Source organism: Corvus moneduloides, chromosome 5 (assembly GCF_009650955.1).
Source record: "Corvus moneduloides isolate bCorMon1 chromosome 5, bCorMon1.pri, whole genome shotgun sequence".
Taxonomy (NCBI): Eukaryota; Metazoa; Chordata; class Aves; order Passeriformes; family Corvidae; genus Corvus; species Corvus moneduloides.
In genome coordinates this window covers 20,389,876-20,403,426 of record NC_045480.1, presented here as the reverse complement: position 1 = coordinate 20,403,426, position 13,551 = coordinate 20,389,876, and the positions used below count along the sequence as shown (strand labels likewise).

Below are 13,551 nucleotides of genomic sequence, written 5' to 3'. Positions count from 1 at the left end.
GTTTAAAAAATGCTAGAATAGCATTTGTGCTTATTTTGGTGTGAAATTTGTTGAATCCTTTAATTCCCCATACATAACAGAAATTTAATTGGAACAATTGTCCCAACACTTTTTAGAATCTTAAAACATGGTTCACTCCAAGCTGTGGCAGTGATTATCACACCTTACCTAAGACTGGACTGTGATGTCTTTGTGTTGCACAGGACTTTAAAAGTCATATTTTGCATGTGAATATTTGTTTTTAAATTATGGTGAAACAGGCAATTGAAAAGATTCTGAAGAAAACTTGAATGCACGTGGATCCTGGAAAATCTTGTAGGCAGTGTGAACCTGTTTCTACTTGTTAGCAAGAATCAAATATATTTATAAAAGCAGCTTGCTATTGTTCATTACTGAAATAAACATGCAGGGTTAGGAATCATGGCTCTAACCCCTGTTTCTGTCTTGTTTGACTTGAATTAAATTTGACAAGATGTTCAGGCATTGGGGTAAGCAGACAACAGAGAGGGAGACATGAGCTGAGACTGATTGTCCTTTGGTCACCATTCTCACTCATTTGGTGGAAGCACAGCAGAAAGGATGATTCTACCTTCAAGGCACCAGCTAGCCATTAACATTTGCGATACCACAGTATAATTTTAATGTATATTAAGTGACTTTGAAACTTTTAAACCTTGCTGTCTTGAGTGCAGCAGCAGAAACAGGGTGCATGGAAGGAACACTTCACATCCTTTACTTCCTAGCCAGCAATTCAGGGAAAGAGGTTTCAGTGCTTATTTATCTCTGAGGAAAGCTTTTGAGGAAAAAAAGGATTATTTTTCTTTGCCAACTTTATCAGTGGGTCCAATGAACAAAATTACTTTTCTCCATAACTTCTAGCCTCTTCTTATACTGCAGAGTCCAGAGAAAGAAATGGGAGAAAGGTTATCGCCTTTATTTGCTTTTCCTAATTCATACAGGTAAGCTCTGTTTATTACAAGTGTTCTCAGCTAATTCCATATATCTTTCTTCTAAAGTATGAAAGATATATTTATACTTTTTCATAATAACAGGGGTTTATGAAGACATGTAATATGTAAATACTAATGTCACCACTCACGGAAAGGCAAACCCTTAAATTCATGCCCATTTGCTTTATTGTGTGCCAATGCAGGGAACAAGGCAAGACATGAAACCATCTTCCTCTAAACAGACTACTTATCTTGCTCAGTTACCTGAGAACAGGCAGACACAAAAAGATATTATTAGCACAGAGCAAAACAAACTATAAAGCAGACATGGGGAAGAAGCTGATCATAGCAGTCATGATCCCATTTCCCTTTTGGAATGGTGCTGTGTATACACAGGTTGGTTTTAAGTTTGTGCTCTAATCCCAGATTTATTACAAAAAAGCTGTATCTTATAGATTCCATCCAAATCAATCTCCTAAAAAGCTACTATCTTGACTTTTGGACATGTTTACATATTGGGGGGTGGGGGCATTTGTCAGGTATTTACTAACAAGTAATGAAGATTTATACCTTAGCTGAGAATGGGCTAGATTATATCATTTTTCATTTTCTGACATTCTAGAATTTAAAAATTTGGGAATTTTTAAACAGGTGATTAATTTTTGCAAAGGAAGAATACTATCAATAATCAGAGTTGGATAAGGCCCATCAAAACATGTCAATCCTGCACAGATTTTAACAAAGTTTATGCTTAAGGAATATTTGAATATGCTAGCGCTTGGTAACTTTGGAGAATGTCTCCACTCCATCAGTGCCGTGACCCCTCGGATACATTCAGAAATGGTATAAAATTGCAACAATTTTTAAAAGTATTGCTCAGATACATGCATATTGAATAAGAATGCTATTTGGTAGACTTAATAATGTATGTTTTATACCTTTAAATTTTTGTCTTTCATTGTGTTGCCTGACTCAATGAAATACAAGTGATTGAGGACTACGTCCCATTTTCCATTGCCTTACGCTATTTTTTAATCTAATGAAAGATGAAAGAATTAAAAAAATTCAGTCATAGTACAGTCATAGGCTGATGAAAAAGTAGCTATCCAAAACCCATTTAAATATGCATAAAATCATTCTCCTTTTTTCCTAGGACTGCATTATTCCTTCTTTCCCTCTGTTCTTGTATGCCTAACTTCTCACTGTACGATAGGATTTAGATATACTTGATCTGAAAGATAACCTAATCTCCTGCTTCAAATTACTTGCTTGGTTCTAAAAATATGTTTGAAACAAAGCAGTGAATTTCTGAATGGTGTTGGTTCTGCTGAAATCTTATCAAGGAGACCTGACGTCCTACCTAAATTCTAAATAGCTGTTCCGTATGTCTGTATCATTTTACAGCCTAAGTTTATAGGCATCTAAAGGATTAGTTGACATCTTCACTGCTTTCACACATTTTAGTGGTATTTATTTTGGAGATATGATTATCTATTTCATACTTATGTCTATACTTGACTAGGGCACAGCAAAATAAACACTGAGATCTATAAGGGCATTCTGAAAAAATGGCCATGATCCTGATCTTCTAGCTTCTAGCACTGCTCAGCTTCTTCACAATCACTGTCTGATTTTAGCTTTTTTTAGAGAAATCTGAAAGTTTCCTTTTTTTGTTTTAATCATCTTGAGGCAGAAAAAAATTTGTCTTCTAAATTCTGGGAAGCCACCTTTTTTCATCTACTGAACTGCAAACAAACATGGTAATGAAAGAAAAAGAGGCTATTAGACTCCAATGGCTAAAAAGAATCATAGCAAATAGTTCCTTTCTTTTTCCCATTGTTGACATAATATAATACAAATATGTTTTACAATTAATAGCATATAGGCTTAATTTTTTTTCAGTTTTAATCCTTCCGAGACAGGAGCTTAGCTCCTTCTTCAAGCATCAGGTTTCTTGCCCTTTCAGCCCTTTCAGTATTCTCTCAAGACATAAATTTCATTCCCTTGCTGTGAAAGCAGATGCAGAACCCACCTCTCCTAATTCCCAGCAAGGTGGTGTAATATGAAATATTAGACAACAGGTAAAAAAGCACTGCTACATCTCCTTTGAAAGAGCCACCATTAGGGATCCATCTTAGAAGAAGCTAAGACAGATTAGGTCCTGAGCAGAAAGAATTGCCTAATGGAAAGAAACCAGATAGACACCTAGCTTAGATAGTGAGTTACACAATGGAGGGGTTTTGAAGTTAACATAGGTGTGATGGGGATTTTCAGAAATGCCACCCCTTCTTCACTGATGAACTATAGATTTTAAACTTTGCTTTCTGAGAACTAAATTTTTCCTCACCTCTCCCACAGAGATGGCCACCTAAAATTTATATCTATCAGTTTAAAACAGTCATCTTGAACCTCCAGCCTCTTTTAAAATTATCTTTATTCTTACTTTATTTCCTTTTGAAACTAATTTGAGCTTGAATTTTGAGAACAATGATCTTTTCAAGTTTCATCACCACAGTATAAAGGCTTTAATGACAACATAACAAATAATTTCCTAATTTTCTTTAAAATGGCAGGAAATATCTCAGTATTGTACAAATATTCTGCAATACCAGACACTTTTCTGTTGTTAATATGCTTTTCTTAAGACAAAGAGTAGTAAGTACAGCTGTCTTTCATTTGAAATCAAAACCAGTTCTTATCTAGGAGAGGGAAAAAGTAGCATTTCCTAAAACTTATCTGTATCCATACCTAAAATGCCTCGAAGATTAGTAAAAAACAGTTAGCTTTTAAAAAAAAATAACATATGCTATTTAAGTGCATTTTGGTAGAAAAAAGTAACATTGACTAGATCAAATGTTGGCAAAAGCTCCATGAAATTTGAATATTTTTTCCCCTCAGAAGTCAGTGTTTCACTCAGCACTAATCTATAGTGAGCAAAAGAAAATTGCTCCACCATTTCTGGTTATCAGTTCTCCATGGAACAGGAAAGAAATAGGATGTAATTTGTGCCACTATTTGCTTTTCAGCATAAGAAAAAAAAAATCATGGTCTCATTTAAAGCTGAAGTCTGGGATTTCCTTCTCTGTTTTATATTCTGTAGTGACTTTTTTGCTATTATGCTTCATGTATAAGTGTAAAGGACCATCTTATATTCAGGCGCACCACCTACATGGATGGTATAGACACACTGAACAAATTTCATAGGGAATTTACTTGATTTTTTCCTTTGTTTTTCTTTTATAAATAGAGTATACAACTGCTCTCTAAGTATTGAAAAGGATTACATTTACTGTCTAAAGGTATAGACTTTCAAAATCACTGCGTTCCTTGAACCAGTTAGAGATGGTTGTTTTCTTCAAAGTAGCTGGCTACCTTTTTTGTTTGTTGTGAATAAATTGCTTTCAATAAATCATACATTTGTACTATTTTCTGCTGTTCCAGTGCTGACAACCCTGGACAATTTCTTTCTTCTTTCAGTCATCCTAAAACTCAATGAGACCCCTACTTATGGCTTGAGTTTAGGAATATGAATTACATGCTAACAGGCTTCTAGTGTGAGAAAGCTTACCGTTTGGCTTTTTAAAAAGACAAAAGGAATTTGTTGTGTTCAATAGGTTTCCAGCAGCCTTAGAAGATAGCATTTTGTTTATCTAACTCTATGCATAAATATCTTTCAAAAAATGTGAATATTACCTGAGCAGTGTTCTTCATAATCTTAAATCAAGAAATAATAGCACATTTCTTTATGGCAGAACAGACAGTTGAATGCCACTGTCTGATTCTACTGTGATGTTATCCCTTTTTAGTTCATTATCTTCAGCAAGAGCTTTGCTGCTTTATCAGCTGCAATTTAAAATGCAGGTGCTTTTAATGTTCTTTTAAAGGCTTAGATGATAGTATCAAGTAAAGTGAATTTGGGGTTTAGTACAAATAATTCCTCTTACCTGAACAATCATTCTTTGAAAGATGCAAATCAAAATGAGAGTTAGAAATGATGTTCACTATGTACCAATGTTCAGTTTTATAGTTATGTTACTCCAGGATAAAACTGGTATTTTTCTATCAGTACCATTCCACAGTTTCACTGATGGTACCTTTAGTAACATACAAAAACATGACGTTGACAAGAGAAGAAGAAAGACAAATTCAGGGACTCATATTTTTTTGAATATGAAATAAACCCAACATTGTGAGGTTGTGCCCATAGTAAAAAGCAGGTATATATGTGTGGCTAATGTTTTTGGCAGTACTTCATAGCCTTCATGGGAACATCGGGCAGGCCAACTGTCCCATGTCCGTACTACTGTCATTTAGCAGTGCAGCTCTTATTCTTTTCAGCTCCAAAAGGTCTTGTACCATGGGGTACTGTCTGAGTCTTTCTACTTCAAAAAGGCAAACTATTGCAACATCCCTCATGCTTTGGCATTGAGTGATCATCTATGGGACATTCATAAGTTTTACCTTCACATATCTTATGTTCTGTATTTTAAAATAAAGCTGGATGATTTCATTTCAAGATATCAAAACCGAAAAAAACCCAGATATTTTCTTAGACTACTGGAATTGCATCTTTTGTCTTTGACATAATATTTCTTTAATTGTCCTAGGAAAATAGCTTAAACTAATTTTTTTAGTAACAGCATAACTGGAAATCTTGAAATATGAGCTGCTGAGGAGTCTCAGCTGCTACTGAAATGAGATTTGTTTTGAACATGTGAAGTATGAGGTAATACAAAGCACTCTGAAATTCATGCAATGAATATCAGATTTGATTACCCAAAATTTATAGATTTTTTTTTAAATGCTGTGTTTCTTTTCATTACCTAACATCTCTTCTTACTCTTTCATTTCCTCATATAGGTGTTGTGAATTAACTAAAATATAATTGTGAAACATTTGATTAATTCAGAAAAACCAATAAGTAAATAAACAATTCTCTTTTTGTAAAAAATAAGCAAAAAATCCCTATTGGTTTGCAGTGAATAATTTTTTAGATCATTCACTTGAGAGACAAAAGTGAGCTAAATTCAGGCTGCTTATTGAACAACTTCTTTGTTTAATGTGTTACAGTCTCTGTTCCCTGGATGTGGTTTTCCTTAGCAGTTTCCAGCCATAACAGTATAATTCTCTACTAGGTTGGGTTAGGATGAAGTCAATTTTTTTCATAGTATCGTATATGGTGCTGTGTTTTAGTTTTATGTCCAAAACTCTGTTGATTAATACACCAATGTTTTAGTAATTGCTGATAAGTGCTTACAGAACGTCAAGAACCTTTCTGCTTCTCACTCTGCCCTGCCCAGAGAGTGGGCTGAGGGTGGGCAAGAGGCTGGGAAAGGACAATATCAGGGCAGCTGGCCCCAGCTAACCAAAGGAACATTGATAACAAATGACATTGTGCTCAGCAATAAAAGTAGCTTGTGGGGGAGTAGTTTTTCAAAGATAGCTGGAGGACTGCCTGGGAACAGATCAGCTGATGGGAGGTGGTAAATGTCTTTAAACCACTTGTGTGTTTGTCTTTCTTTTCTTCAAATATTAAATTGTCTTTATCATGATCCATGAGGCTATTGTCATTTTTACCCCGTCTGATTCTCTCCCATATCCTGCTGAGGTGAAGAGTGAGAGGGCAACTGGGTGTGGACTTTGCTGTTGACCAGCAAGGGATCAACTTACCCTGAATTCTAAGTCATTTGTTTCTGACTCTATTAATAATTCTGTAAGGCTTTGTAGGAGTCTAATGTCTTCTCCAGGCCAAATCCCCCACATATTTGAATCAAAGGAGTTAATCTTCCATAATTTTCTTTTTATCAGTGATGTGGATGGTACAGGAGAAGCAGATTCTTATCTTTTAATTCAAGCACTGGGGCTTAATCCAGAGCAGACAAGAGCAGGAAAAATCCCCCTGTTCCCTTCTACCTCTGAGCTGGATGTTAATTTCCTGCATATTTTGGTGTATGCACAGCCTGATCACACTTGGAACTGTGATAAGGACATATTTATTGAGAAGAAAAATAGTCAGAAACTTATTAGGTAAACACTATCAAGCACTCAGCTGTATGAAGAGTGATTCTTGCATGCTTATGACTTTTCCAGACTTGGCAGAATTTGTTTTCGGATCTATATCTTTGCCTAAAGCCTAATACCTCCTGCCAAATTTCCAGGCGGCCTGACTGCTTTCAACTTCTGTGTATTTCCTGCTTATGCTTGAGTAATGACAGGAGTCCCTTGTTCATTCATGCACATATTTTGCTCCCCTTCCAGGGGATTTGCCTGCCAGCCCAATCAGAAACTTCTTCCATTCCCTCCCCTCCATTTCTAAGGTCCCCCCTTCTTTTGCCTGCGGGTGACAGGGTGGGGGATCCATTGCTTCTTGTGAAGTGGATGGTGGGTGCATTTGTCCAAGGCATGGTAGAGTGCAGTTCCTCCAGTAAATCTCTTCCTCAGAGTCCCTAATACCTTTTAGTCTTTCCGCTTCATCTCTCATCTCTGCCACTAGGCTGAGCACATTGTCGACCTGATGGCATCTGATCTTTCTGATCTGATCTGATCTTTCACAGCTGATCTTTCTGCTGCCCTCAGAGAGCAGTGCCAGGCTCTGGCACGCCCTGCAGCCTGAGACCTGGATCCTTGCATGCTCTTGTAATTAGTCCATCTGGGTCACCACATCCTTTGTTGTGTGTGTAGAGGAAGAAACTTTTGTCTGAGTGAACAAGATACCTGAGCTCTCTCAACAAGGGGGATGACCACCAACTGAGTTAATTGGTTGAGCTGACAAATACATAATAATTATGTTAAAAAAAAAAAAAGAAATTGACTCCCTTTATTTCCTAAGGAAATTTTGGATCAAAATGTAATCATTTAGCAGACTAATAAGTATCGTAAAATATCTTAAGCTAGGAAGTAGCTAAAATCATCAATTCTGGATAATGCTAGCATTCCTGTAGGTTTTGAAAAGGACTTCTTATGAACTATACTCAACTAATGTTGCAATAACTATCATTTCAGAGACCCTTCTGACGGCACTGAGCTTCACTAGTTCAAGCACAGTAGCAAAGACTTATGCCTGACAATTTGCATCTTCCATATTGAATTTAAATTTTTCTGCCTCACCTGCTCTTACAAGCGTAGATTATTATCTAATTTTCTATTATGTAAAAACCCAAAATTACTGTTCTGCTCAAGAGTCAAGGATATCTCCCTTGTCTGAGAAATATTGAGGTGTCAAGGATCATGCAACTTCCTAAGGGTGAGCACAAATATTCAACTACAGATATTTTTCAGTCTCCTTATACTTTTTATTGCACAGACAGGTAAACAGAAATTACAGATTTTAAAATGCTCAACACTGAATTAAGTATGTTCCTCATGAGTAATGGATTTTAGAACTAGATCCATGAAGAAATTGTGGTGCAGCAATGCTAAATTTCAGTGTCTAATACACAGATATAGGATTTAAAGGATTAATTGACAATGATTCTTTAAATGATACTGTCTTATTAGTGCCAATAACAGTCACACAATATTTCCAACATAGCATGACATTATATTATGGATAGAAAAAGTAATTTCTACAAATACATAATAAACTTAGGTTTTAGTATTGCAAGGAGAGCCACTAGTGTGGATCCATACTCCCATTAAAAAATTAATAAAAAAATCTGGTGAAAAGGGTGAAAAATTATTATTACATCTATTTACTATTTCAACACAGTACAAACATCTTCTTCGTAGTCTCATTACATAGTGATTAAAGGATGAAAATAGAATTTCATTCGCAAGGTACTAGTTTACAATGAATTTTTGTAGTTGTCAGCAGGGCAAAACTATAATTACATAGAAATTAATTTTTTCTCTTCAGGATATTAAGTGACAAGGTGTGAATTTGGATGGAAAGGATGGGAATAAGTTCTAAAACCAATGCTCCGAACAACAAGCAGCTGCAACTCAATATATGTAAAAAATAATGAAACCAAGCCGAATAGTGTAAACTTCAGTGAAAAGTCATCTCTTGAGATGCAATCTTCTTGCAAAGCTCTTGAATGATTAATGGAAATGGTATTTCACTTGTGGTTGTTTTTTGAAGTGGGTCAAGAACACATATGTTTATAACACACACAGAAATGATGTTAAATTTTAAAGCTATGAGAAATTCACAAGAGCCAGACATATTTAGGATTAAAACTTTGACTATGTCCACAGTACATTCCCCCTGTGCCTTCATAATTGCAATGTTGGTAAGGCTTGAAATCAGTGCTTTTAAGTTACAAGTTAAAGATTAATTGGAAGCCTTATCTTTGAATTTTCTTTCTTTCTTTCTTGGGTTAAAGGCAAATCATTAAAACAACATTAATGCATTTCCTTTTCCTATAGTTATTTCCTTTTATTAATAGTAATAAGGATAAGGATAAGGATAAGGATAAGGATACAGGGAAGGGAAGGGAAGGGAAGGGAAGGGAAGGGAAGGGAAGGGAAGGGAAGGGAAGGGAAGGGGAACTCTAAAACAAATGTACCCTGTATGCATTCAATTAAGGGGTATATTTATTTTCTTATTGAGAAGAATTTGATTTTAAAATTTGCAGAAATGCAGTACTATTATAATTTGGATAGGAAAAGTCACTCTCTCCTTATACAAGTAAATAGTCCAGGGTTTAGTCACTTTGATTCTAACAATACACAGATAAATGCTTTGCCTGCATTTCAACTCAATAGAAATAGTTTTAATCTTTATCTCAGTCTTGCTTTTGACTTTGTTGTTAGTGCCAATTATTACCAGTCAATAACAACTGTAATTATCGTCAAGTAAGAAGAAAAAACTAAGATTGTAGTAGAATGTGATCTTTTTGAACTAATTCAATATCATGGTTAGTTTATTTTTAAACATGAAATAATTATATCCTCTGCTTTTTACTAAATATTTTAAGTTATTTTATTCAAGTCAGATAGCAATAAAATCTCCTAAAAGAGGTGTAGTGGGTTCCCTTCAAGAGGAAAATCGTTTGGCTCTGTATCTTATCTTTTTGGCGAGGCAATGTTTCATGCTTAGAGAATCTCAAAACAATATTTATTCCCACCATACAAGTTTAACTATTTTAATTGTTTTTATATTTATCTAGATGTATAACTACCTTCTGGTTATATTGAATCATCACTGTTTAACTACAGTTGAGATTAATGAATTAGTCCAATTTATGCTGTAGTTCTCTTTCTTGAGAAAAACTTTTGAATAAAATAGAATAAATTATGTAATATTTTAGCTCAGGAACGTTGCTGCCAGATGTTAATTGTATCAGCAGTTAGCACACACTTGTTGACGGTAAATAATATTTTATTTTACCATCATTTACTTCTCCTAGGGCATTGTATACATAATGTGGAAAATCTGCAAATATGTAAAGCATTGTAAGGATTGACTGAGAAGTAGACTGACAATTATCTGCACACAAAAGCCACTGTAACTGATGTGGAAAGCTGACTCTATGACTTAACCTCTTTAATAGGAGTTAAAAACACCACCCAAACCAAAAGGCTCACTCAGGTAACCGTTCTACCCTGCAGGATGGCACATGGAAGAGTTGTCAGTGTCTAGTCTGAATCAGTCAGGTGGATGGCAGATACAGCTGAGAAACATAGCAAGAAAATGGGTCTAACTGCAGACAAAAGTGGAGGCAGGGCTAACTGTGTCTTTATCTAGATGTGAAAAAATTACCAAGCATAGGTAGAAGAGTACGCACACTTTGTGTTACAGCAGGGATTCTGTAACACAATGCACCAAACCAGGAGTCCTGTGGAAAGGAAATATATATGGACAGATTCTTGGTAGATGTTTCAGAGATGTTTATTTCTCCAGCCGCATGGCCGGAGCTCTGCCGAGGAACTGTTCCAGTCACGGGACCCGAGGGTCCTTCTGCCCGCGCAGGGAACACAAACCAACCAATGGGAACGAGGCTGAGCAGGGGCAGGGAAACCCCGTGTCTGTGCCCTCAGGGCCCCTCTCCCAGGGCTACACGGCAGGGGGAGGAGACCCCAACAACTTTGTTTTTCTTTTTCTTGTCAGTGAATACCCCTTCTGCATGGAAATAAATCACATTTTGTTTTCAGAAAGGTGCACATTCTAATCTTGGGTTACTCGTACTGTTTGCAGCCTTGCAGGTGCCAAGTCCTGAAGTCAGCTGACTCTGTGTTTGAGAACATAAGAGGTGTGTATTGGAAGCACAAAGAAAGTTTGTTTTTCTGACCCAAAAATAACCAGTGGAAGCCCAGTCTTTTGAAAAGGATACTTTCACAAAAGTATGAATGAAGTTTTGGATTGCTTAGTCAGAAATCATAACAAAAGATTAACTTTCAATTTATCTCTTCATGAACTTACTAGAATGACTTGAAAAACAGAAGATGGTTGGTTGCTCTTTTGGTATGTGCAAACCAAGGGACATTCATCTTTGGTCAAAGAAATGTATCCTGCTTTCTGTATTGGGCACCTTCTATCAGATCAAGATCAGTTTCTGCAGCTGCCTGCTGCAGAGGAAGAGAAAATGCTTTAGACATTGCATCTGAACACCCCAGGCTATTTTCTGACAACAGATGCTGCTCTCTCCCCAGCTTTTCAGAACTTCCCAATATACAAGTTTTCAAGAAAGTTTTCTATAGACTAGAGTGGGACAAAAGAAAGGTAGAAAATACAAGCTTCAAGAGAAAAGAGAAAAGGTTCCTTTAAATCTGGCAGAAGCATAGACATTGCAGAGCTCAGTGCCTAGGCTGTAAGTTGATAACATATAAAACTCTTCATAGTTAGTTAACAGGTGAGACCAGATTATATATAATAAGTAATTATATATAGTAAGTATGAAGGATGTATGTTTGTTACAAGAATAAGGACCAGACCCATCAAGGCCTCTTTGCCACTTTTGCAGTCAAGCATGAAAGAGATATTTTAATCATCGTGCAACAGTTAAAATGTGTGTTTAAAAGTAATCAGATCTGATTAGCCCTGAAATAAAATAAGAAGCTACTAAATAAGAACTTCCAATGTAAGTTTTTCTCACAGATCATTATTTTCTCCTATTCTGAAACAGACAAGCTCTCCATAAATCTTGTGAAGCTAATGAGATTTATGAGTGTTCAACAGCCTAAAAATTAGGCTACTTAGATTTTCATATGCCTATAAGCCCCTTTTTTCCACCAATCGTATTTGCTGGGTTTTTTTACCTCTTTCTCTTTTATGCTTTCATAATTTACATTTGTAATATGAAATATCAGTTTCAGGAGATGTTGGATCAAAGCCCAATATATTTTTTGTTTTGCATTTAATGTTATCTTGAATCTTAGAAGTTTTTTCCAATGTGAACCCCCAGCTGATTCATAACTAACAAATAAATATTAAACCCCCCCTACAGCATCAGAATGATGAACAAGCTCGACACTAGGTGGCAGACAAGACAACTACGAAGATCCTTGAGCAAACTATCCCTTTCTCTGTATTCTGGTATGCTTCCTTCCAGTTTAATACCTCCGAACATATAGGCAATGAAATCAGGGAGTTAGTACTGCAAACATGCTAATTGCAGCACAGACTTCCTGCACACACTATTGACTGACTATATCTTTTAGTGTTCATGCTAATATTTTGAAGAATTAATAACACTTTGAGAATCCCTTGTCTTTGAAGCCATGAAAAAGTATACATTAATTTTTTTTTTAAAAAGTGGGTTTTATTCATTAATTACGAATATATGTGTAGATGCATGTGAAAGAATATATATTTCATAATATATGAGAAACAATGCCCAGCTAAAACTTCTTGTTATATAAATATATCTATATACCTATATATATATATGTGTGTGTTATATCTTTCTGCCTAGAGTCAATCTATTGGCTAATATTCTATGATCTGCTCCCCAGTGCATTCAGGAGCGGTGCATTCCAACAAAGACAAAGTCAGGCAAAAACACCAGGAGGCCTGTGTGGATGAACGAGGTCAAACTCAAACACAAAAAAGAAGACTACAGAGGGTGGAATCAAGGACAGATAGCCTGGAATGAATACAGAGAGATTAACTGGGCAGCCAGGGATCAGAATACAAACACTAAAGCCCTAATGGAATTAAACCCACCCATGAATATCAGGGCAACAAGAAAAGCTTCTATAGGTAAGTTGGCGATAAAAGGAAGATTAAGGATGATATGGACCCTCTCTGGAAGGAAATGGATTACCCAGGAGATGAAGAAGACTGAGTTATCCAATGACTTTTCTGCCTTGGTCTTCAATCGCAAATGTCCCCGCCATGCTGCCTGAGTCACAGGACATAAAGTCAGGGACTGGGAGAACAAAGAATCTCCCACTGTAGAAGACCAAGTTAGACCACCTAAGGAACCTAAAGGTGTGCGAAACCATGGGACCTGATGAGATGCATCTGTGGGTACTGAGGGAGCAGTGGATGAAGCAGCTGAGCTGATATCTGTCATATTTGAGAATTTTTGGTGCTCTAGTGAAATTCCCACTGACTGGAAAAGAGGAAACTTTATCCTCCCCATAAAAGGGATAAAAGGAAGACCCAGGGAACTACCGGTGTCAGTCTCATCTCCATGCCTGGAAAGATCATGAAGCA

General features: G+C 36.2%; 1 protein-coding gene across 3 annotated transcripts in view; it reads left to right on the top strand.

The window, feature by feature from the left end:
- LOC116444273 overlaps positions 1–13,298 on the top strand; it is a 40,044-nt gene extending 26,746 nt beyond the window's left edge. Inside the window, exons 3-5 of one of the 3 annotated variants that reach the window (XM_032109529.1) lie at positions 11,089–11,143; positions 12,338–12,426; positions 12,846–13,298. In XM_032109529.1, the coding sequence (XP_031965420.1) occupies positions 11,089–11,143; positions 12,338–12,348 (66 nt within the window). In that variant the 3' untranslated portion in view covers positions 12,349–12,426; positions 12,846–13,298. The remainder of the gene's footprint in view (positions 1–11,088; positions 11,144–12,337; positions 12,427–12,845) is intronic. The other 2 variants (XM_032109530.1, XM_032109528.1) reach the window with 2 other exon arrangements.
- Positions 13,299–13,551: the final 253 nt, after the last annotated feature.